This window comes from Eublepharis macularius, chromosome 9, assembly GCF_028583425.1.
Source record: "Eublepharis macularius isolate TG4126 chromosome 9, MPM_Emac_v1.0, whole genome shotgun sequence".
Taxonomy (NCBI): Eukaryota; Metazoa; Chordata; class Lepidosauria; order Squamata; family Eublepharidae; genus Eublepharis; species Eublepharis macularius.
In genome coordinates, this window is record NC_072798.1 from 32,260,844 (window position 1) to 32,287,469 (window position 26,626).

Sequence of the window (26,626 nt, forward strand, 5' to 3'; positions counted from 1 at the left end):
AAACATGTTCAGAATTTGGGCCAAGAAGAGAGAGTGCTCTGGAAGATAGTAGGGTATTCTTTGAGGCAAGCTTTTGAGGACAAAGAAGCCCCCCCCCCAAGTCCATGGGGAAAGCTGTTGAAAGAAAATGGCCTCTTGTGAGACATTATTTTGGAATACGCAACCGTCCTTGGGGAGTCTCTCCTGTCCCTCCTTTTCCAGTTCCCTCAGTCCTTCACCCATGGGGCAAGACACAGTGAAGCAAAATACCCAACTGAACCACCTCCTGCTTCCTTGACACTTTCCAAGATACGTGAAGCATCTCTGGGTTGTGACCTAGGAACTCTAAGGAAGGGACTGACAAAGAAAGTTGTGAGAATGCAGCCAGAAGGCCAGGGTGACAAAATGTGCTTTGTTTGCTTATACTCTGGTTTTTGGTCATCTGTTTTTCAAAAGCAAAAAGAGTCCAGTAGCACCTTTAAGACTAGCCAATTTTATTGTAGCATAAGCTTTCGAGAATCACGTTCTCTTCATCAGATGCATGGAGGGCAGAAGGAAACCGGCCAAATATAGAGGAGGAGAGGGGGGGAAAGGGGGGAAGGAGGAGAGGGGGGATGTAAACAACTCCTTTGATATGGAGATGCAGACAGCTCCTTTTGGTGTGGGGATCAGTTTGCTTGTGTAAAGATTCAAAGGAGTTTGCCGTGTTAGTCTGTAGTAGCAAAATCAAAAAGAGTTCAGCAGCACTGCAGCACAAGCCCTTGATAACCTCAGTCCTCCCTGCCAGATGCATCTGACAAAGAGAACCGTGGTCCTCGAAAGCCCACGCCAGGTGCCACTGGACTCCCCCTGACCCGCCTCTGTAAAGGAAATCAGTTACCTGTGATAATGAGATAACCATTCATAGTCCCTATTCAGTCCCAGCTTGACAGAGTCAAATTTGCATATGAATTCCAATTCAGCAGCTTCCCGTTGGATTTTGTTTTTGAAAGGTTTCTGTTGAACTACAGTGACCTTTAAGTCTTTGATGGAATGTCCTAGTAGATTGAAGTGTTCTCCCACTGGTTTCTGGACGTTGCCATTTCTAATGTCAGATTTGTGTCCATTTATTCTTTTGCATAGAGGTTGGCTGGTTTGTCCAATATACAGAGCAGAAGGACATTGTTGGCACATGAGGGCTCTTTTTTGCATAGTCCCATTATTCTCTGATGTTTATGTGTTTTTGAGTAGTTAAAAAAACTTGATCAGACTACTTTTTAAACTTTGTAACTAAGTAGCTATCCCTGCTTTCTAATGTAGGTATACCACTATGTCTATTATCTTCTTGATTAGTTAATATTAATGAAGTAGTTGGAACTGAGATTATATTTAAAGCAGAGGAAGATCTGTTCTTCTTTAATTCCTATGTGACAAATTCTGTTTTGCTGGAAAGCCACTTTAGGAACTGTGGTAATGTGGTAAAGGCCAGAGTAAGCTTTCTGTATTGTTTCCAGGAACCTGTGGTTGGCTTTGGAAAGAACAGAGATTCCTTCTACTGCCTAATCAGATGTGCTTTGGTGTTTAATACCAGAAGTCTCAAGTGCAGGGGATATTATAGAGGCCCAGATATTTCCACTGTACTGAGTTATATAATGTGAAATTACTTTTCTGTTCCAGCTCTTGTGCTGCCTCACAAAAGAAATTCATTAAAGTGGCTTCTATTTATGTTTTGAAAAGTTTTCTTCTGTATTTTTATTTCCACCAAGGGGCTACTAATGGTATTCCCTATTGCAAGTCATTATTTCTGGTGCATGATCTATTGCTAGCATTTCCCCTTTAGAACAGAGTTTGTCCTTTCTCAGTGAGAGGAGGCAGGATTTCCTTTCTTTGGTCTTGATGCAAAGCTAAGCAGTTTTTTAAGATGGTGGAGCTTGAATAAGAATTGTCTGCTTGCGGAGGGCAAATTGACTAATATCTGTAATCAGAACTGCATCAAGGTATTGGCTGGACCCCATTACTTATCCTATCTTAAGTAGAAGCAACTGGAAACACATCGTGTGATAAAAAAAATCCCTGTTCTTCAACTACAGATTCACTTTAACATTACAGTAAATTATGTCCATCCTACATCTATTGCCCATCAACTTAATTGGGTGCCCCCATGGCCTTATATTATGGGAATGGGATAACTTTTTTAGAATTCTGAAAAATCCATTGTTCCAGTGACTACAGCATACCAAATAAGAACTAAAGACGAGCCCTGCCAGACCAGACCAGAGATCAGCATCCTGTTTCACATAGAGGCCAACCAGCTGCCCTGAAGTGCCAGCCAAGAGGGCATAAAGGCCAAGGCATCAAAGGTGCTGCCTCGTAAAAGTTTACTTGTCTGAATGTAAAGGATCCTCTTAGTCACCATGGCTAGCCTGTATCTAAGATATGTTTTTTTTTTTGCCAGTGTGCATCACCTTGCACTTATCTCTCACAGGTTACTACCTGCCTAATCTCAGAAGGGCACCCAAAGCAGGGGTTTTTATCTACATGCTTGTGTTGCTCATCTCAATGCAGTTCAAAAGTTTGGGGAGGCAGGACTTCTTTTGACCAAGCCATGCTGATTTTCCCTTCTCAGGCTTTGTTCTTCTATGTTCTTTATCATTCAGTCCCTGTGGTTGGCAGGGAAGGGTGAAGTGAACCTGGGACATAGTGCTGAGTCAGAACATAGGGCAGAGTTTATTTTTATGCTGTTAAATCTGGCTTTTATCATTATTTAATGTACTATTTTATCAATGTGTTTTTATCTGTAGGTTGTAATCCACCCTGAGCCCATCCAAGGGGAGGGTGGACTATAAATTAAATAAATAAATAAATAAATAAATAACAGCTTCTGCTAATTTACACAGAATTGATGTTAGGCTAATTGGCCTGTTTGATGGATCCCCCCGGAACGCTTCTTAACAGTGTAACATTTGCTGCTTTCCAGTTAGGAATCTCATTCCCCCGGTGGGGGGCATGGGATCCCCCGTTCCCAGCCTCAGCCCCCTCCCCCTCTCACCCGGCCAATGAGGGGGAAAGGCATGGGAAAGAGTCAGGAATCCCCCAGAGCACGCTCCTGAGCGTTCTGCAAGCCTTCCACATTGCACCGAGGATGACGCCATTCCTGGTGTGATGTGGAAGCACAAGATTGTGTCAGGAGCTGATTTGGTAAAAATCTGCTCCCAACTCTAGATTGGGGGTTCATTTTTACCAAATCTGTCCCTAGTACAACCTGTCGCTTATGTGTCATGCTGGGAATGATGTTATTCCTGGCTTGATGTGGAAGTATTGCGGAGCACACGTGCCATTGTGCCCCCTTCTCATAACCCCTCATCCCGTAGGTTGAACTCTGGGGCACCTGGGGCACCTACCTCAGAGGCAGTTATTAGCAATAAGTTACATATACTTGTTAGAAAATCAACAATTTCACATTAAGTTATTTACAAACCTCAAGGTGTATGATCTGGATTTGGAGACATATTCTTATTTTGCCCAGCAGACCTAGAAATTTGTATCTTGACACTTCAGTTTACTCATTTCTTTAGACAACATGAAATAGCAACTTCATCATGGCTTGGCAGCCCACATTTTCCATAGTGAATACATACAAAGATTTCATTCAATTTCTGTGCCATCTCTCTGTCTTTCTTAAGCAGTCCTTTAACCTCCAGCAGTCCAACAGCCTCCCTGGCCAGTTTAATGCTCGTAACATATTTGAAGCAATGTGTAAAGTTTGTCTTGATGTTTTTAGCAGTCTGATCCTCAAATTATCTTTTTTTGTCTCCTTATTATCAACTTAAATCAGGTTTGTCATAGAGTTGGTTCAGGTTGGAAAATTTCTGAGATTTTGGGGGCAGAGCATGGAAAGAGTAGGGTTTATGGTGGAGATAGGCTTCTGCAGGATATAATGTCATAGAATACAGCCTTCCAAAGCAGTGATTTTCTCCAGGGAAATGGATTTGTTGCCTGGAGATCAGCTGTAATTTCTGGGAGATCTCCAGCCACCACCTGGAGGCTGGCAACCCTATTTGCTAGAAACTGTTACTTTCCAGGCTTTGAAATGGAGCCTCAGTTAACGTAGATTTGAATTGCTTCCAAGCATCCTCTTGTTTATCACAGTTGCCGAAACCCAGTTCTGAAATAATTCTGGTGCAATATTTAACTGCTGATATTTACAGTGCAATCCTATGCAGAGTTACTCCAGTCTAAGCCCATTGAAGTCAATGGCCTTAGGCTGGAGTAACTCTCCATAGGATTGCACTGTTAGACATCTACTTTGGTTGTTTGATAAAACTTTGTGCACCAGTTTCTGGGGAAAGAATGATTAAGGTTTGTAACATTAAAAATTGTGTGGAGCCTGGGTAATCATTCTGGGAACTGAGTAGGAATATGAACCTGGGCTTCTCCACCAAAGTCCAACACTCTATTACACTACACAGCCCCAAATTATCTGAACGATGTAGATTATAATTAGGTATGGGGAAGTAGAAACTGCATCCTCTCTGCCCTTTTGAACATGGGAAGAGCTTGATGCAGAGGGAGGGCTGCTCCTCCTGACTTGATCAAGCTTTGTGAGTAGAAGGTACGTTGCCTTCCTCTGTGCTTGTCCCTTTAAGGTACGTGTTCTGGCAGGGTAATTTTCAGCCTCATTCCCTCGTGTGACTTTGCCATCTCTCCAGCACCTCAGGGACAAGTATTTCCCCGATCGAGTGGAGCCCTCTGTTCCCTGAAGCTGGCTCCCCGTCCTCACCCATTGAGACAAGTTACTCTACTTCTGAGTAACAATCTGAGTCCTGTCAGCCACCACTGTGCATCTCAGACCAGTAGGGGTCTTGGTGCCTTGGCCTTTCCACCAGCCTCTGAATCTTTGCCCAGTCTGCTGCTGACATCTCTCTCAGCTCAGCAGCCAAGGCTTCAGCCCAGTTGGCTTCTGCTTGCCTGAGCTTGGAGCTACGTAGCTCTGCAGCAAATGGACAGCTGCAAAGCTGTCTGGCAAAAGTGCCAAGGAAGGAGTTGTGAGCCATTTTAAACCATCTCATGCTGGACTCCCACTGGCTGACACACATGCAGCTGCAGCAGTACCTGCTGTCCATGCCTCCACCTGTGTGGAGGGCGAGAGGAGTGGACAACTGGGACTAGGGTTACCAGATCCTCTTACCCTCCTGGCAGGAGGGGATGGATCTGGCACTCACCTTTGCACTATCCTGGGAGTCCTTCCAAGAAGTCACGTCATCAGACTGCCCTGGGAGCGTGCCTGGGAGGCCTGTTCCCGCGCCTTTCCCTCCTGCTGGCCAGGTGAGTGGTGGCAGGGAAGGGTGGAAGCAGAGGATCACCTTCCCCCACCAGGGGACCTGGGATCCCTAACTGGGACAAGTGGCAGCAGTACTGCTAGAGAAAACATTACCATGGCCTGGTGGTGGGCCTCAGATGGTGATGGCAGTGGGCCCCAGGCAGCTGCCCGATTTGCCCATTGGATTCTGCTGAGCGTTTTAGAAAACCCCTCAGTCTCTGGAGCAGTTTTGCAGCTCTTTTAAAGATGTTTATAGGAGTGTTTGTCTGTATGTGTAAAAGGCAAAGAATGAATAGAAAACGAGAAAAAGAGAGAGAGAGAGAGAGAGAGAGAGAGAGAGAGAGAGAGAGAGTTTCACCCAACAGGTAAATAGCCAAAAGTGACGTCTTTTGTTATGCCACATTTTTAACGCACCGTTGGTGTCTCTCTCCTCTTGGCCATGCCTGATGTTGGAATGCAACAGATGGAGGTGATATGACAGTACTTTATGTGCATCTCTTACTCAGTGGACAGCATGATGGATATTGTCACTGGCTCTCGTTTCTGCAATATGGTTTCAGTGCTCTTAGTTGGCATCAGGAAGGTTTCTGTTTCTTGCCAGTGTATACTCAAAAACAGACAGAACTGGTGGTTCTGGAACAATGTGTTATATGGGAAAGGCAGGCCGTAATGTGAGCTAGCGTTGGCCGTGGCACTCAGTTTCAGCCTCGTAACATGTCAAGTGGGATAATCATGATTATTTGCAAATGGATATATCTAACTAACCTTCCAAGACTAGCTAGCACTTTCCCCAGCTTCTGCTGTTCTGCTCTCAAATGGGATATGCAGGAATACAGAAAAGAATCTTCTCCTCCAGACAGGTTATTTTTCCAGCACTTTCTCTCGTTGAGTTTAGAGCAGAAAAAGCTAAAGCAAAGGGGGTGAGTGTTAAAGGTAGGCCATCATCAATGAGCAGAATCGCCCAATTACCATATTTTTTCCAAAAGAAAGATGACCCATGATGTAAGATGATACACCTTAAAAGCATTATCAACAATGTTTTTTTTCTAATTACTGTACATAACTATAACTTGTTTGAGAAAGACCCTGTTTTTTTTAATGGCACATGTGGAAAAATACCTAGTCTCCATTTCAGAAGTTGGAGTACTTGGGGGAAAAGCCGCATGCTCTTGGAGTTCTGTGGGGAACAGGGTACCCCAGTACCTTGGCAAGCATCTTTACTGTGTTCAGTCCAAAGCTGCTTTCTTTTCCAGGACTGAACTCTCTCCAGAGTCGCAGGCAATGTAGATCTTTCCCAGTTCTCTCTGCTTGAGAACTTTTAAATTGGAGATGTCAAGTGAAGAACCTGGGTCTTGGTAATCCTTGAAAACTGATTTAGACAATAATGTGTTGAAGCCACATCCAATAAAGGACTATAACCCTTTGTTTCAGCCGTGTGTTCAATTTTACGTTTGTATTCAAATTTTATATATATATATATATATATATATATATATATATATATATATATATATATCTGCCACCATCTTTTGTTGTGAATATTTTAATTGATTAGAGTTTTTGAAACATCCATTCAATCGGATAGAACTATTTTTAGAGGGAGCATGAGTGGGACTGATCACTCTCCTCCTAGTACCATGTAATAAAATGTAATATACATTCTATAAATGGGAGCCAATTCACATGTTACAACCTACAATTTATGTTTGGGGTTTCAGTCAGATGTGAATTGCTCGTTCCCTTCAAATTACAGGTAGGTTTCCCCCTTGAGGCAAATAGCAACCCCTGGGCCTTTTCAGGTTGTAAAAATAGCACGTGACCTAAGACCCCTTCTCCCTACGTGCACTGGTCCTGATTTGCTTGTGTGGGAATAGCAAAGAACCCTCAACTCATGTCAAACTGGAAGACAGAGTAGGAGTCAAAGATGCAACCTGTGTAAACCATAATGTGCAAATCATCACCAACTCGCTTTACAAAATTCCCCAGTGATCTGTTGCAATTAGTTTTGATCCTGAATACTCCACATACTTAGCAATTGAATAGTGCACTCATGAATAATATAGAAATGGGCAGTGCATTACTGTGGTGACACTGACTAGTTTCTAGACAATATCCTACCCCCCACCCCCCATGAGCAAATAGTATCCTTCCCAAGTCTAGCATATTTCATTTCTTCCCCGTTACATCACAGCCTGCTTGCATTTATCTTGACATGAAAAGATGTCTTGCTGCTTTATAGCTGAAACCATTTCCTTTTATAATAGTTCTAGTTGTGTCAGTCAGTATATCAGAGAGTGTGTGTGTTTTCTTTCTACAATGTGCTGCTATCTCGGTATGCTTCTAAAATGATTACAGGAGGTTCCTTTAAAGACCTGTGAAGGACAGCGTCTTTCCCTGCTAATTTTTATGGTGTTTCTTTTTCCAAGAGGTGGTTTGCTTTTTATGAAAGAACTGTATTGACAAGACCCTCAGTGCCACCGGAACCATGGTATAGGATTATTTTCCAATGAATGTCTCGCTGAAAATGCATTTTTAGTAGCAGTTGTGGTACCAACATTAATTTCATTCAGCAGCTCTGTGCTTTTTTCCTGTGTGTGTGTGTCCGTCCGTCCATGGGCCTTGGGCACAAAAGGTCATTCCTGTATTATGCTGTCTGCCTTTTGTCTTTTCCCTTCAAGCCTTAATTGATTTGAGAGATTCTCTCTGCCAACTCTGTTCTTTGCACCACCTTTTCTTTTTCAGCCTGCTTTTAATTTTTTTTTTTTTGCTTCTTTGAACAGGGTGTTGAATGTTGATCAACCTTATATGAAAGCAGTGTTTATTTTTGAATCTTTAGTGAGCAGTAGGAAAGGCAGGAACAGTAAGATGAAAAGTTAAGGGGAAGGAGCCAGCAAGAAGCTTTTTAAAAGGTTGCAGACTCGTTTACTTAACAACAACAAATTGCTGGAATGCAATGTGATCATTTTTAATGGGATCATAGGTGATCATTTTTAATAGCAGTGATACTGTTGCCTGGGTTGTTGTCATACAGGAAACACTATACTTCATGCTAGCAGTGGACATAAGCACTGTTTTGTATGACTGAAGGTGCTTACCTTGTAATATACTTTATCCACAATGAGTTCATTATTTTAATACCACAGCTGGTGTTATGTTTTGCAAGGGAATATATCTATGGCTGGTACCCCTTTGAGAGTTTATGCATGTATCTGTAGCTGAACTTTGACCAAAATTTTCCTACAGATGTCAGTTATGCACCGTAAGAAAAACATACCTCTTTCTTTTTTTCTTACACACATGCCTCCTCTAAACTACACATTTAACAGTCATTTTCAAAAGAAGGCACATGTAGGTTCTCTGTGGAGCTTTCTCCGCTCTACATAAAACCACATTTCCCAAGGATCCTTGGGGAAATGTGTGACAGTTAAACTGGTTGAGATTTGTAGCATATTCAAAGTCTTCGGGTCTTAATTAATTACTAAAATGTATAAGCTTACTATTAGCTCTGAATATCTCATAAGGATTGTGTTGGATGGAGTAAAATTTTAACATTTGAAATCTATTTGTAGTTGTAAGAGAACATGCGAAAAAGCAAAATAGATAATAGCATCTATGGACTTAGCATCTGGGTTTTTTTAATTTAGTGTTTTCCAATATTCAGATATTTTCTCAGCTGCCTGCCTTACACTGAATTGCACATGTTATTGTGGGAAATGTCTCAGGTGGTGTCTGCTGCTGTTCAACTGTCAGATGTTACATGCTGGCTGTATAGCACGTGTTAATAGTTTATAAAATGGAAAAATTCCTTGTGGAGCTAAATTAGCCATCTTACTCCACAAAGATTAAGATTTGGCAGTCTGGTTATTTTAGAGGGCAATCCTAAACAGGTTTGCTCAGAATCCTATTGCAGTCTACTTAGTGGGGCTTTTTCCCATTAGAAAAGAACAAGACAAAATTTGTGTTTATCTTACAGGTGCGACAGGACTCTTGCTCTTTTCTACCTCTGCAGACAGAATAACACGGCTACCTATCTTGATCTTTTCTCCATTAATTAGGCTCAAACTAGACGATATCACATACCCAAGTCCGCCACAGGGCTGTGGCACCATTTTAGAGCCTGAATTGTTACTTTTCAAAATACCATGGTCGCCGGATCCTGCTGGAGACTGCAGAATGGGAGCATGAAGTGCTTCTGTCTCCTCCCCGTGCTGCAGCCTCTGTTGCATTTCAAAAAGTAAAAATCCAGTCTGTAAAATGGTGCTGCCCACATCCCCTTACTCCTTGCCTTGGTACAAATGCATGGCAGAAGTGTCTGCACATATCCTCCCTCCCTATAATTGGGGGTGGGACTTTCCTGATCATGGGGAGGAAGCAAATGCATAAATTCTTCCTCCATGTGATTGCAATCATCTGAGAAATTGGTGATGGTATGTAGGCAGAGAATAGAGACTGCACACTCATGCTCTCTTTGTGCATTGACTGAAAGCTCAGAGAGGTCGTGTGCGCAAGACTCATTAAAGAGGTATGTCATTAAAGAGGTTAAAAGCTGCTTTTTGTTTTGATTATTTTAAAATTTACATTGCACTTTTTGCTAAAAAAGGGAGAGAGGGGTCTTTTGTAGTACAGTCTTAAGCAGCATTTCTGTCTTCAGAGTCCACTGAATGGGCTTAGATGGGAGTAACACTGTCTAAGGTTGCACAGTAGATGGCTTAAAACAAGGCCCAAACTACAAGTGATGCTAGCAGATCCATAACTTGAAATGCTTACAACTGTGCTGTTGTACGTACGTACGTAAGCGTGCGCACACACACACACAAATCAATGAATCAGACCAAATTTAATTACAAAGTGCAGCAGAAGAAAACTGGGAAATCAGCTTTGAAGAAGCTTTTTTTTTTTTTTTTGGCTTGAGATCATGAAGGCCAAATAAAATGTTATTAGCATGGTACAAAAATATTGAAGCCTTTGGAAAACATGTTTCCCAATGCATTGGGCTGAAGTACTTGCACTAATTAGATTTTAAGGTTCACATTTCTGATGGTGTGTGTGTGATTGGTCTCCAGAAAGAAAACCTGACATGTCTCGTATCCTTTGTTCTCAGAGCCTTTGCACCCTTACATCTATTCAGCTATTTATCAGGATTTGGGTGGCTGAGGCAGAAAATAAAAATGGCAGCTCTCCACATGAAAAGTTCTTATGTGCAAGGAAAGCCACTATAAAATGGATGGGACTTGCCCCTAAGAGCAAGGTGTTTTTGCCTTCTCATCCAGTGAAACCAAAAGAGAAAACTAGATTCTGAGAACACGTCCTGTATAGAGCTTCAGGCTGTAATCTCAAAGTCGAGGAAACCAGGCTTTCAATGCAAGGTCCCTTTTTTGTGCCGTCAGCATCTGGCACCCGCTGTACAGGATGCCTAATGTATACCGGTCGAGTGCTCACTGCTACTTGCAGCATGCACAGGAGGGGACAGCTTCTAATTAATACAGAGGCTAAAATACACACAATCGTTGTGAGCAGCTGGACTGATCTTATGCAGTGAAGAGAAACCGGCTATGTGCACTGCTAATGCCACATGGCATTTTCCAACAGTATGGCAAGGAAAGTGATTTTTTGCTTGCTACGCAGTGTTTCAGTAGAGAGGTACACTTTAGTCTGCCTTAATTTTTAATGTAGGGTGCTGTACGCAATGAAATAAATTCTTCACATTTTCGTATCATTTTAATCTATATTCAGTCAATGTATACAGCCAGTCTCTAAATCACATGTCAGGCCTACAGAACATGTGGCCTGGCCTATGAGCCATTTGCATTGATTCTTCAGTAATACCCCCTCTCCCCCCCATCCCACACACACACCTGGTCTTTGCAATATCCAGACACGTAGTAAATACAGTCTGTAAAGCTCGCAGTAGACTACTTTTGATTTGGTGAATAATCAGTTGTGCAGACCTGTGCTCACTATGCTTTTAAAAAATGTCTTTAACTAAAATTTCCCATTCAGCTCTGCAAAGATCTGTTATTTCCTGTGTTACTAGGAATTTTACTTAGGATTTATTTTAAACTACAGTATCTCAGCCACTTTTAGCTGCCGTATGATTCAAAGATAATAGAGCACTTTCCATTCCACGTGTAGCCATGTTGGCTGTAAGGGAGGTTGGTAGAGTTTTGCCCCTAGCCCTAAAAAAAAGAAAAGAAAAAGAGGATGCATGTTGCAGTGCATAGGAAGGGAAGTGCAAAGCTTGCAAATAAAGGATTCACCTGGGAATTGACAGTCCTGAGGCAAAATTGAACAAAGCCCTCTGACAGTTACACCTTGGCAGCAAATCCAGCATATAAAGTCTCCAGGTGAAGTCAGAAGAATGGCTTCTGTGTGTGAACCTACTGGCTTTTCTCACCTTGTGCCTATAAATTAACAAGGAGTTAGGGCATCTTCTGTAAAAAAGACTCATTAGAGCACTTGGGCTTTTTAATCAAGAGAAAAATAACAGAAAAGTCATGAATATTGCAGGGAGAGTGGCTAAAGAAAAATTTCTGTCCCTTTCTCTTCTGGCTTTCTCTTTCAGAGAGCTGAAGGCAATGTGATAGAGGGATGGCTGCTTATAGTATGTACATTTTTTTCTGGTCTGGTCCAGCAAGGCAATTGTTATAATGTTCTCTTCTTTTCAAGATAAGAATGCTTGATGTTATGAGTGTCTCCAACATTTTGAATTCACCTCCCCGCCTTTGGAACTGCCACTGCCTTCTGCAGTCCCAACCAGGGGTGTGCAGTGCCAGAAAGATTTGGGTTTCCCACTTTGGTATTTCCAAAGTGGGAAAAATATTCAGAAACAAGCAATTTCCGAAGTGGCAACCGGCTTTCTGGGGGCCTGGGGCGGCCATTCTCTGTTTGAATCATACCAAACTTGGTGCGGATCTTTTCCTAACTGTCCTCTAATGACCCCCAAGTTACAGAACAATGGGACTTCCTGGGGCCATATCATGGCCCCCCAAAGCAGGTGCCCCTATCCACCTCCACTCTTCATTATTCCCTATGGGGGAAAACAAAGAGTCTTTCTAGGTGGCTTGGGGTGGCATTTTGCAAGCCAAATGCACGAAATTTTCAAGGGACCTGCTCCTGCCTGTCCTTCCATGCCCCCAAGTTTCAGGGAGGTTGGACTTTGAGGGGGCATTTTATAGCCCCCCCCCCCCCGATGTGTTTCCCATGCCACACCATTTATTTCTACTGTGTGGAAAACTTCCACACAGCAGAAACACATGGATCATGGCTGCCAATGGCCACAGCCACAGTTCTGCTTACAATCTACTCCCTCAACAGCCCAACAGAACCAAACACACACCCAAAATTCCCCATCACCCCCAGAACAGGCTGGCCAGCCACTCTTCATCATTCTCTATGCCGAGAACTTTTAAAATTTCTTTCCCAGGGGCACTTATGCACAGGGCAAGGGTGCCACAGTAGAGGGACACTCCTGAATGCAAGCTCATCCCTGGGAAAGCACAACAGAACCAAACACTCACGTCCCAAAATTTCCCATTACCCCCAGAGCTGGCTGGCCAGCCACTCTCCATTCTTCCCTATGAGGGCCAACCATCACACCAGAGAATCACACACACAAAATATTAATTTTCAAAATTTTTATTTTTTAGATTTCTTGCCAGGCCTTCCCACAAGTGGGTTGAGGGTAGGTAACAGCATTAATAGTACATTAAATTACTATTCAATCACAACATACAGTCCTAGATTAAAACAATTCAAAATACAGAACTAAAATCTTACAAAGCAAAGAATAGTCAGGAACTGGACCCCCCAATCCAACAGGACCAAACTGAAGCCACCCAGGAAACACCTAGAAAGCAACCCCAGAGCAGGCTGGCTTGGCTCCATTGTTCTCTATAAGGGCCAGCCATCACACCAGAGAATCACACACACACACACACAAATTAATTTTTTTAATTAATTTTTTTAGATTTCTTGCCCACCCTACCCACAAGTGGGCTGAGGGTGGGTAACAGCATTAATGGAACATTACATTACTATTAAATCACAACATACAGTCCTAGATTAAAACAACACTTACCATTACACCAGAGAATCACACATACACACAATTTTGTTAAAATTTTATTTTTTTTAGATTTCTTGCCTGCTCTACCCACAAGTGGGCTGAGGGTGGGTAACAGCATACAACAACATTAGTACAGTCTTGATTACATCTCCCCAATAGAACCAAAGTGATTCAAAGGGAACTGCACTATAGTATCACATCCATTCCACCCAAACCAAACTGAACCAGGTGACACTCTTGCAACTTAGTCCAGCAGAACCATTGTAATTTACTTCAGCCAGGCTCTGAGTTCAGCCAGTGGGGAAACACCACAGAGCAGAACCAGACAGTACCAAGACACAAGCACAACACAATGGCATTTGTGGAGCACTGTTGCAGAGGAGTTCCCCCTCCCCTCCAGCTTCAGACTGAATACTGCCTGTGAGACAGTGTTGGGATCTAGCCTTCATCATCAGCTGGTGCCCACACCATTCGTCCCTGCTCTCACCCCTGCAATGAGAACATTTAACAGCAACGCAACAACACATAACAACATGCTCCAACCCATGCAGTGAGTAAACTTGAGTTTACTCTGCATAGCTTAGTTTTGTCGAAGGCTTTCACGGCCGGAGAACGATGGTTGTTGTGGATTTTCCGGGCTGTATAGCCGTGGTCTTGGCATTGTAGTTCCTGACGTTTCGCCAGCAGCTGTGACTGGCATCTTCAGAGGTGTAGCACCAAAAGACAGAGATCTCTCAGTGTCACAGTGTGGAAAAGAAGTTTTCCACACATCTTTTCCACACCGTGACACTGAGAGATCTCTGTCTTTTGCTGCTACACCTCTGAAAGATGCCAGTCACAGCTGCTGGCGAAACATCAGGAACTACAATGCCAAGACCACGACTATATAGCCCGGAAAATCCACAACAACCATAGCTTAGTTTGGCTGCTTCTCTGGGTTTCCTGTGATACACATTGTGTGTCCCTCTCTAGTTTACCTAACCCCCCTCTCTTCCCATTCCAGTGGCAATCAACATTTTAAATGTTTTATATGGAATGTTTTAAATGTTTTAATTGCTGTTATCTGCCCTGAGCCTGCTTGCGGGGAGGGTGGAATACAAATACAATAAAATAAATAAATAAATAAATAAATAAATAAATAAAATTTCTGGGGCCTCTGTTCTCAAATATCAGAATAAATTTGAGCCTGCTGGGATTGGGGCAGTTTTGCATTGCATGTGTGTGGTTGGGGGGCGGGGGTGGTCACATTGCAGGGTGAATTCCTTTTGCCACTGAGTTCCACTCTCCTCCCGCTGTTGTTTTACCTCATTTTACTTTGGGGAAGAAAAAAATAGCAGGAAGCTTGAAAGCAGCAGAACTTTGCTGGCTATTTGCAAATGCAAATGCAAACAGCCAACCAAGTGCTGCTGGCTGCTTCTGAAGCTTTCCGAAGCGATCCAAATTGCTTCGGAAAGCTTTGCTTTGGTATCTTCGAAATGCCCAATTTGGACATTTTACCCAGTTTGGAAACTCGAAGCGCACACCCCTGGTCCCAACCCAGTGTTAACAGCTGTTGCACAGACTAGCATGCAAAATGTTGGTGTACATGCAGCATGGTGTTGTGTGTGAGGTCTATGGGTTGATGTACTGATTTGAAGAATAGATAAGGCATTTCCAAAGCTTTTTAAAAGCCATGTTCAGGACTGTATCGGCCCAAAGCAGCAGCTCTTCTTCTCAAATCAGGTTGGGCTAATGAGGAGGGCAGGTAGAAAACAGTGTCTGTTTCTCTCTGCCAACAGATCCACTTTGAATCAGGGAGGCTTCTCTGCCAGAGTGGCATTCAAAGTACCAAAGTTTTGGTTGGTGAAAGGAGGAATATTCAAACTGCCTAGGGATCATATGCTTCCTTGGACCTTCCTGCTTTCCCTTCAGGTGTCGCCACAGACTCCAAGGGGATGCCCCCCAATTTGAGAACTCCTACATTAACATTGCATCTGGGCACAGGCACAGAGGGATGTATTGTGCAGGTTGTTATTAATGGCACTATGGCCACTATTCAATAGATGCCCTTGTTGTTTTCACATCCAGTGCCTCTGTGTTATGGAAAGAATAATATTTTCAGCTTTAAGTATCTTGCTAACTCATCTGTCCCGGTTCTGTGGGGTTTTTTTTCTTTCTTACAGTTGTGTTAGTTGGGATAATAAAATGTTAAGATTTTGGAACCTTTAGAACTACTCTTTATGCCTAGAAGATTTTTACTTCATTCCTTGTTTTTCTCCTCCATTCCCATAACAAAGGCTATTTACTTGTTCATCTGTCATTTATGGAAATTTTTAGATCCCAAAGTTTAATGATTCTACCAAACAGACCCTGTTAATCTTTGGCTACAAGCATACATACTAATCAGTACTTCTATAATCCACCAAACTTCTTTAGTACCATATTTCCAGCCAGTTTCAAAAATAAATTTCTAAAGGAATTCTTCCAGCATTGAGTGGAACCAACCATTGTCAGCCCAGCCATTCCAATGGCTGGAAGCAACACTTGTCAGTCTTTTAAGAAACTGATTAGCTGCATAAATTGATTCGTTGCATAAAGGTCTTTGCAGGTGTTCACCTTTAGTATGAAGTGGTGGTAGGCAAGAAACAAACAACTTAGTGTGTGGCAAAAATGGGGGAGGGGTTCAAAAAGCCATCCTTGGATTATAAACACAGAACTGTTCCTGATATCATGAGTAGAGGTAGTGCTGGTATTACATAAATCGACTAGTACGTTGGAACAAGGGCCCTTGTGGTGACAGCCTGGAGATGACCAGTTTTTAGACTAAAGAACTAGCTACCCTAATAACATGGTGCTTGTTATTAGTTTCTACAACTACCCTGTGAGGTAGTTCTTTACTCCTGTTCTACAAATTTAGGAAATGCCTCTGCAATGCCTCCCCCTACCGTTGCCACTTTAGGTGGTGTGCATTCAAGACCAGTTCACCTAACACACTGAATTTATGACTGCACCAATCACTTGGTTGACATTATGCTGTGCTGTGCGGAGTCCCCTCCCCTGCCGTCATATTTTCTTCTGGGGAAATTCAGTACACAAATATGTGAGGTATATGTTTTCATGTAATTGTTTTGAGCACTCTTAATATAATTGGCGATGATTCCATGATCTGAACACACCTTTATTTATATGTTTGTTTCGTTATACCCATCTTTCTCCCCAAAGTGGACCCAAAGCGGCTTACATCACTTTTCTCTCCTCCATTTTATCCTCACAACAACCCCGTGAGGTAGGTTTGGTTGAGGATGTGTGATTGGCCCGTGGTCACTCAGAAAGCTTCCATGACAGAGTGTGGATTCAGGCCTGGGTTTCCCAGACCCTAGTCCAGCACTCTAATCACTGTACCATGCTGGCTCTCAAAATCTCCCTTTTTTGTAGATCTTTGCAGTGTTTTCTCCAGCTTATGTATACTAGGGGCCTCCTTCAGTCTGGAGTACAAAAAAGATTACTTTAGGCAACCTGTGACTCCATTTCTTCCTTCAGAGATATTTTTGTAAAAGAAAGACATCTACATCTGGTTGGAACAAGAAGACAGAATCTACTTCTGTCAAAAAGACACTCCTATAGTTGCCAATTGGGTCAGCAAAAAACTGGTCTAGTCAGTTTGAATCTTGCTAGGTAGTTATTTACAGCAAAGAGTTCTGTGTGATACATACTCACTCAAGCGCAGACATGCTGTGTGATACAAAGGGGAACGGGATAGAATAGGGAGACACTGTGAAGAGCCTTAAGATTAAGTATCAAAAACTTAACAGAAGGAATTCTAGGAGGTGGCTAGGAATTTTGAATCGCCTAAATGGAAATTTGAGAAGAAACTAGTTGGAAATAAAGGTCTTAATATGGTCCCCCATTTTGAATAGTTCACGCACAGACCACAGGGTAGGTTTCTAGAACTTTGACAGAAGTGAAGAACACACACATTCTTCATGACTGGTACACTGCCACACTCATATGAGCCAGAGGGAAGGAAGGCAAGCACAAAGATACAGTCTCTCTCCATCCTTTAATCGTAGCAAAGTGCATCAAGGTGGAATTCTCTCTCTCTCTCTCTCTCTCTCTCTCTCTCTAAGGATGGGTTTGCTCCTACCCTCTCAAACAGAAGTAGGTCATTCCAGCAGTAACTTCACCAGCTAAAATTCTTCATCTTAGTAATTGCCGATGCACAAAAGTAGTTTACTCCCCACTGCACTGGCAGTGCAGAGAAAACAAAAGTTAAGTACTTTACTGCTTCAACTTATAGCAGAAATAAACAATTTATTTAAAAGTTACCAAGAATAAGCATTCTTACATTTGTTTCAGGAGTTATTTTCCTAATTTGCTAAGTAGTTCCCTGTCTTAATCTCTGTGACAGTAACAAGAGAACAGAGAGGGAATGTGTTCACTTGGTTAGGTTCACGCATAGAACAGAGCGACATACCAGCAAGGAGAAATGATGTGAGTGGCCACCCCTGATTTCAGTCAATGTTCTAGAGCACCATTCCTCAGTGGCACCCATGGGTGCCATGCTGCCTGCCAGTAGTTCTCCTGGCACTTGCCAAACATTTCAGAAAGTTTGTAGGGCTGTTGTAAAATATGGTTTCGTTTCGTTAGCTGCCCTCATTCAAAGGAAAGGGAAAACCCTTTTTCCATTGCTGCAGTAACAGCTGCAGGCAGCCATGGAGGATCAGGCAGACTGGTAAGCACCCAGATTCCCTTAGTCAGTACGTGGTTCTAGTCCTCCTTCATGCTTTCCTTCTTTTTATTTCCCCTTCTCTTTCTCCCTCCATCACCTCACACTTTCCATCATTAAATTTTTATTTCTCTTCAGTGATGTTTTTTTTTTGCAACATGAGAAGGGAGTTATTGCATTTGGCTGTACCTCCTACAGCAGCCATTTTGGAGTGGAGCTTACCAGCCCCTTTCTAAATTCCAAAGGTGCCCACAGGTTGGAAGGCTGGGGACCCTCTGATCTAGAATCTTCTGCTCTATGGATAAGAATACAGAATTCTATATTTATAACAGAGCAAATAGAGGTAATTTTGTTCTTTAAAATGTTTTTGGGAAACACAGTAATTTTGCTTCCTGCCTTTTGGCTACTATAAAATACCATCACGTTTCCTAGTTGCAAAATGTAAAATGTTTTCTTTTAATATAGCTGGAAAGGTTTAGAAGGGCCCTGGGGGGGGGGCAGGGGGAATCTAGGGACAGCTATTATTACTTAAACAGTACAAAACTGTTGTTTTGTACTGTTACTTTTTGCCTATGTAAAAAGATGGATTTGATTTACCTGTTACCATTCCTTCCATTTTCTCCTTCTGACAGCCCCATGAGTTTATGGCTGAGGTAGTGAGTGACTCAAGGTCATCCTACATGGATGAGCAGGGATTTGAACTTGGATCTCAGACTGATTTTCAAATCAGCACCTGTTATAACTGGAAAGCCTCTTTTACAGGTGTTCGTGGCTTTGCATGCATTCAGTGTGGCTTTTACTGACATCCCCAGACTAAGCCATCTGCCTGTATGCCACAGCACAAGTTTTTAAGGAGGGAAAGAGACCAATCTGCTGCTTCTAACGTCAGGAGCCTGGAATTACAGTAGGAATCTCTCTGCACCTGTGGATCTCCTCACTTGCAGGCAATGCTATAATTCTGAAAATAATTTGTTCTAGTGCATGGGATGGATGAAAACTAAACGGGCAATTTCCACCAATTCCCCCTTCCTGCTGCAAGAACCCCCTCATGCCACATGGTCCCCTGTCTTCCAGGAGCAGCAGTTTATGGAGATCAGTGAGCTGCAGTGGAAGGCAGGAACGTTTCATTCCACTTCTGGAAATTTTAGTCTGGTCCAATTCCATTCATTTTGACTTTATCTTTAAAAGAAATATTGGCTATTGCTGAAAAACTATAGTGATGCCACATAAGGGCCACCCCATAATAGTATTAGAATACTGCATTTTTAACATCAGGCAGACATATGTTCAATATTTGGGTGAACATTTAATACTACTTTCATTTGAATGCAAACATTACATCCCTTGGTTTTTAAGCTTCTCTTGTATTTGAGGAAGGGAAGAAATTGTCTTGTCTCTCTCAGATCCCTTATTTTGATCTAGGGAAAGAGCTTTGGCTATATTCTTTTCTCTCTTTTTAAAAAAAATGTTCACTAGCTATTTTCGTTCTAACTAGGGTCCTCTGATTTCTTCTGATTGCTAGCAAGGTTTGCAAATCCCAAAAGGAAACACATATGAACTGGGAAGGAACACTTATAGAACTGCGAGAAAAGATTTGGGATATGTTGTTTCAGGGAACATTCTTGTTAAGCAAAGAATTGTAAACTCTGGTTTGCTTTTGGTTTTGCAATTGATAACAAAGCTGAAACAGCTTCTCCTGTTTTGCTTTTCGTAGGCCTTTCATAGTGCTGCCACCTCTGATGGAATGGATAAGAGTCGCTCTGGCTCATGCAGGGCACCGCCGCAGCTTCTCGGTGGATAGCGATGATGTACGGCAAGCAGCCAGACTCTTGCTGCCGGGAGTTGACTGTGAACCTCGACAGTTAAAGTAAGTCAGAGAGAAGAAATAATATGATTCAATAATGCAGCAGTTCAGTATATATTCAGTGTGCATATGTGCAAGCTGGGTGGGGTTTTTTGCACATTTAGCTTATGAAATTAGCAGCTGTATTGCTTTCACATGGCTGTGTGACAATATGCTAGCTTCACATACCTGTATGTTTAAATAGCTGGGTCAAGCTTTTCTTTTGAATTCTGTTTATAATCCCCTCTGCCCACCTTTGCCATCGGATGCTGTTTTCCTAACAAGAGACTGAACTGCTCACCTAATTATCTGTGTCTTGCTGTGCAAAATTCGGAGGTGTTATTTAAAAGGCTGCAGAGCTGGCTACTCTCTATTCTCTGTTGCAGTTTAAATAGCATCTTTGCACCAAGAAGTACCTTCAGCTCCTGCTGTAAGATTCTACTGAAGTCAGTTTTGGGAACAGAGGTTATGCTGCTAAAGGCTTGGAATCATATTTTAATACAATAAGTAAGGAGTGGCTAGGAATTTCCTAACACTGCTATTAATCTTGATTTCTGAACATTTTATGTATAAAAAAAAAGCTTGATGCAGTTGCATATGTGGAGAGACAAAAGCACTGGGTTTTGATGCATACTTCCAGTGTGGGAGAAATGTTTCTTTTTTACTGTTTATATGGGATGATTTGTGCTTCAGCATCATAGACCTGTGAAAGAAGAAATTAGTTCTCCAGTTGTTTGGCAGATTTTGAACACAGAAGAGCTGATATTCCTTTCTACCTTAGAATACCAGCTCAACTTCCTATATAATTTTTTGCCAACTGCTTTAACAATAAATTGTAAAAGATCCTCTCATTATAGGAGGAAAGGGTTGTATGCCTATCCCCCCATAGCAGCCAACTCAACGCAAGTTCAGATGTTTCATGCTGAATGCAAAAGTAGTCTATGCTTCTTGTGCTATTTAAAAGTATAAAATTTCCTATGTGATTCTAGGTATGAGCAGCATGCCATCACTGATTAATTTGATAGAAGTTTTTTAATATAAGAGGCGTCTCAGATGAATGAGGTGCCCCCCCGCCCCCCGCTTATCGCATTATGCATGTAATAGATATAACCTTGTGCCTCCTCCTATTTTTGTATTTTGGGTCTGGCTGCACTAAGGCAGCAGTGGGGGTATCTTGGCAGTTGTTCTTAACTCTGCTTCTCACATATATTTGTGCATATCATTGAAGATCCAGTAAATCTTATTTATTTACTTTAGTCATCACCAAAGATACAGGCACAACCAGCAAAGCTAAAATCAAAGGCTTCAATGTTTCATATACTGCCTGGGAGTTTTTACATTTACCATTAAATACTGGAGTGCTGAAACAGTTGAATTGTTGGAAGACCAGTGACTGGATCTTTAGCAGGTATCTCCATTGTAAAGAGGAGTTGTAGGAAGGCCTGGTTTATATGGGGACCGTGTTGCTAAAGAAAGGAGGGTTTCTATTGTTTCTCCTTGCACCATTTTCTGACTTCAGTGGGTCTTCTAGAGTGGATAATTGCTTTTTGGGGAGAAGCATACAGGCACCAGAAAACCAATCTACATGTTTTCTCCAGTCAGGCAAATGGCAGATCTGAGGTGGGATGGGGAGTATTACGTCTGTGACAACAGCATGTCTGGGGAGGAGGGTGTTAAAACCTCCCTCTCTGCATGGTCCCAGTCTGTGCACAAGAACAGAGGTGGCAGCCCCCCCCCCCCCGCATTTACCTAGTACAGAGGAACATTTAGCAGGGGGCAGCCTCATCCAGGCATCACAAGGACAGGCAACTCAACCAGGGACTGTGGGGAAGGAAACAAGTGTGGTGCTGTGCCCAGAGGGGTGCCCCAGCAGCAGACTCAGAGTCTTGCAGGCCCTATTCATGACTTAGGAAAGATGTGGGACTCAGGTGATAGGCTGCAGCTGGGAACAGGTCAGAGAAGGAGATTGGCAGAGCCTGGGGCTTCTTGGGTGTTATTTCTTGGGGCAGGCAGGCAGGCAGGCACAGCAGCTTCTTAAAACCTCTGAGGAGAGTGGGGCAGGAGTAGGGTTCTCAGATCCCTATGCCCACCTGGTGAGAGGAGAGGACTCAGGAATTACTGGCGATACATGATGATGTCATTTCCGGGAAGTGACTTTATATGGAGCCTGTTTGGGGCCAGTGAAGTGTGGGAGCACCTCTGTGGTGCAATGATGTCACTTCGAGAACTGACATTGTTGGGCCCTGCTGGAAGCGCTCTCAGTGCATGCTTTTCTGAGTTGCCTGCCAGTGGTGGCTGATCACTGGGGCGTTTGCCAACTCCTGCCGATCACCAACTATTGGCGGGCAATGGGGCAAAACTAGGAAGCATAGGCCAGATTTCCATAAGTTAATTTTTTGTTGTGTACTTGCATTTTGTATTATTTACTTGGAGTACATTGTCTGTCCTGAATGTACTGCCTGTCAATTTTGCTGGGTACTCCCAAGTTCTACTACTTTGAAGAAAGAGAGAAAAGGCTATTTTGCTATCTACTTTCTTCACACTGTTCAGAATCTTAGAAATCTCTATTGTGTCCTTTCTAAGTCATGTTTTTTTCCCAGAACTAAAAAGCCCCAAACACCATTTTATGGTGAATTTCCAAAATCTGTTGAATTTTATGTGTGAATCTTGACAATCCTGGAAACATATAATGAATATCATCATTTGCAGATGGGACATATTCTAACCTAAAAAGGGGGGAGAGTCACAGTAAAAGTACTAGGCACGCAGTGCCATGACCAACTTAACTAAGAAGAAATAACCATAATAAATAGATTAAGAAATGTCTTATTGGGTACTACTTTCACAACACTCTATTGAGTGTTTTAAAGATGCAAAGTATGCCAATATCAGTATGTTTCAGAGACTGTCAGGATGCAATAAATCAATAAAGAACGACAAACTATGTAACATCTTCGAAGTCGTTATCCAACTACAATAAAATGCTATGTGCTTATAGAACAAATATGAATAATTTTCACATATTTAACACTGCAAAAAATAGTTTAAATGAGTGGCAGGGCCTCATAGGAAATATAAAGATGCCACATTACAAAGACATATATTATCCAAGATTCATACATATACCAACTATATTCAATTCATTCAAATAGGAGTCCAAAAGTCCAATGGGGATACTTCTCCAACTTGCTCTGCTTTGTAACTGCATGGGACATATTCTGGCTTGACTACTGTAACAAACTCTACTCTGGGGCTTCCCTTGAAGACAAGTTAGAAACTTCAGTTTGTACAAAATGTCGCAGTCTATCTTTTAGTAAGGTGGGACACAGGAATCTATCACATCTGTTTTGCAGTCTTGGCATTGGTTGCCTTTTGGTTTCCAAGTTCAGTTTGAAGTGCTGCTACTTACCTTTAAAGCTCTTCATTGCTTGGTACCCACATACTTGGAAGATCCTCTCTTTTGATATGAACAAAAGCAGCAACTTTGCTTGGTACAGCAGCATCTGCTGGTTATCCCAAACTGTGATGCCGTATTTTATTTATCACGCTCATGGGTTTTCTCCTTAATGGAGCCATCTCTATAAAACAGCCTTCCAGAAAATACTAGAGAGCCCTCATCTCTTTTCTAATTTCAGAAAGTCTATCAGATGGAACTTTTAAGACAGCCTTTGAAGTCTCTTGAGGGTTTCTGTAGTCTTTTGATTTTTAAAGGTAGGGGTTCCTTGAGGATGGTATTTGTAAGGTTTCTGTTGGCTATTTTAATAGTTTGAGGTTTAGGGATCAGATATGAGCACTGATCCAAAATATCACAGGTTTTGAGACAATAAGGGATCCTAAAATATTGTTACTTGGATTTTTGAAAGAGTGTTGGACCTGGTTATACAGAATGAGTAACAGTTTTGGTAACAGCAATGAGGTTGTTCGTGTCAAATATGTGGAAATCATAACACATACTGCCACTTCATAGAATGGTATAGGAGGATCTGGAATGTGGTTTGTCTATCTAAATTAATTTATTATAAAAGTGAAGGATGAGAATCCCAATCAAATAAGTTTGCTATAAACTGGATATTGTCAGTTGAACTCTGGAACACACTTTGTTGATTCTGTGAGACTATATGTATTCTCTCTGATGTAATCTGTATAATAGTCTGGTGTTTTAATGTTTATATGATTTCTATACAGTTTTTAATCTCTTACCTGCCTTGGGTCCCAATTGGCTGTAAGAAAAATGGGTTTATAAATGTTCTAATTAAGTAAATAAAATCACTGCTGATGAATCTTTTGGTGACTGTAAACATTCACTGGCATTTTGCAGAGTTTTTAAGACGTTCATGTGAACATGTAAATGTTAACGTTCACCACATTTTGGACATTCTGTATAAGAGATATACATATAAATCAATGTATAGCCTTCTCCGTGAAGGGCAACAGGGGTTAAAATATGCAAGTAGTTGGCAACTATCTATTTGGGCACTAAGTGCCTTCTTGACTTGCTCATTATAGTTTTGCTGGAGTTTACAGACCCTCTTAGCTTATGTTAATGGGTCATTTATTATTCCAGAGTATTACAGTTCCATAGGACAAAGCAGCTATCCCTGGGGTTTGTCTGCACAAGGCTTTTTTCCAGATCTGCTCCAAGCCACATGACAACCAGCACTAATTCTTCCACTTGACATACTGGTAGATGCAAGAAACTGTGAAACAAGGATTTTGGTTGTACAGCAATTTGCAAAGGAAGAGTATTGGTGTTCAGGCCTCTTGCTGTTGTACTTGCTTCCCTTGGTTCTGTTTTAATACGAAAGTACTGTACTGGAAGATCCTTTGCACATAAACCTTTTATTGCTAGTGTGACACGCAGTCTACAATGTTGGGTTCACACCTGAGAAATCCCCAGGTACAAATCCATACAAAACAATGAAGATCAGAGGGTAGCCCAGAGCTTATAATTTGGACTCTGAGCCATTCTTACCTCACACGGTTGTTTGGGGGTATAATGACATTCTGAAGTCCTTGTGATAAATGTTTTCTCACATTCAAAGTCCAGTTCTAAGAAAATGAAGACCTCCAGTGGTGGCTAATATAAATGCAGCTATAAAAGGATGCACAGGAAAATATTCAAAAGGAGCAGCAGAGAGCCCACTGCAACTTAAAAGTAAACTGAGAAGACTCAAAGCCAAGCTATAAGTGACGAATTACACTTGCCTGGCAAGTGAACAAACTCACATGTATTCCTCTCTGTTCACTTGCCATTCACTTGCTCTCCGCTTGATCAAATGAAGCGCAAGTGAATGGCAAGTGAACAGGGAGGAATACACGTGAGTCTGTTCACTTGCCAGGCAAGTGTAATTCGTCACTTGTAGCTTGGCTCTAAAAAATAAACAGAAGAGCAGACTCACAATTGTGGTCCTTATATAGCCTTAAATATTTATATAAAGAGCAAGGTGCAAAGGATCCACATTCTGATACCTCTATTACAGTAATAAACACTGGTTCCATAACCGTCAATCATTCAAGGTAAATTACAAAGTCCATATCAAAAATTAGCATCACATATGCTACTTCGACAAGCCGCTGCCATCTGGCCACGAATGTTTTGGTTCCGATGTGAGCAGTGAGAGAAAATGCACAAGAAGATGCATGCCGAATGCATTTCCTGAGGAAGCTTTGCGAAACAAGGAAAGAAAGCTGGTGTCTTGTTGAAGTGGCTTGGCAAAGCTGTGGAGTCACTTTGTTGTTTTCGTCTGAAAGATACAAAGCAAAGGACATATGAGACACAATTGCTCATTTTTGATATTGACTTTGTAACTTACCTGGAGTGATTGCATGAGAATGTTTTGGAACCAATGTTTCGACTGTTACTGTAATGTTGCACCTTGCACTTTATATAAATATTTAAGGCTGTATAAGGACCACAATTGTGAGTTTGCTCTCCTATTTATTTTTAGTCTTCCCAGTTTACTTAAAAGTTGTAGTGGGCTCTCTACTGCTCCTTTTGGCATTTTCAGTACTCCGAACACTCTTTGTTTTTAGCTTTCTCTGAAATATTCAAGCAAAAACAAAAGGCCCTTACTTTGCAAAGATATAATACTTAGTGAACTTTGATTTTGTGTTTTGGTCTCCTGGGCAACCCCATAATATTAAACATACATTTTTCTGATACGTAGAAATAGGCTTCATTCGCACAGCAAAGATTTTCTATGTTCCTTCTCTGGGTGATTGACATACTGCTATACCTTAATAGTACAGCAACATGTCAGCTACTGGTTATAAAGCCCCTATATTGGTATAAGTGTGTGTGTGTGGGGGGGTGCAGTCAGGAGGCAGGAGCAAGGAAAATGGCACTGTTGTGCTGGGACCTGTAAAAATGAGCACCTTCACATACACACAGTGCACAAAGAAGTTTTCATAAATTGCAGCAAAGTGGAAGGGGGGCATGGAAAGTAGACAGAGGATCACATCCTGTGGATGCTCTCCCCATCAAAAACCTGCTCCAGTTTAAACATGAAACTAGAGAAAAACTTCTATGTGGTGGCAGCCATAAAAACAGTTCTGGAGTCCAGAGGAGTAATTTGTCCTTTAAAAAAATTGGGAACGTAGCACTATGAAAGGGGATGTTAACTTTTTCCCCATTATCCATTCCCCTGATTGAAATACACCTCATCTATTACTTGATTCTTTTAGCTGGAAATGTTGAGGATTGAACTTGGGACCTTCTGCACACAAAGCATGTGA

The 26,626-nt window shown here is 41.9% G+C and overlaps 1 protein-coding gene across 3 annotated transcripts in view; it reads left to right on the top strand.

The window, feature by feature from the left end:
- The window catches only part of ABTB3 (ankyrin repeat and BTB domain containing 3), a 270,752-nt gene that overhangs the window by 190,323 nt on the left and 53,803 nt on the right, over positions 1-26,626 (top strand). For all 3 annotated transcript variants that reach the window (XM_054988430.1, XM_054988429.1, XM_054988431.1), the window contains exon 4: positions 19,763-19,915. In XM_054988430.1, the coding sequence (XP_054844405.1) occupies positions 19,763-19,915 (153 nt within the window). The remainder of the gene's footprint in view (positions 1-19,762; positions 19,916-26,626) is intronic.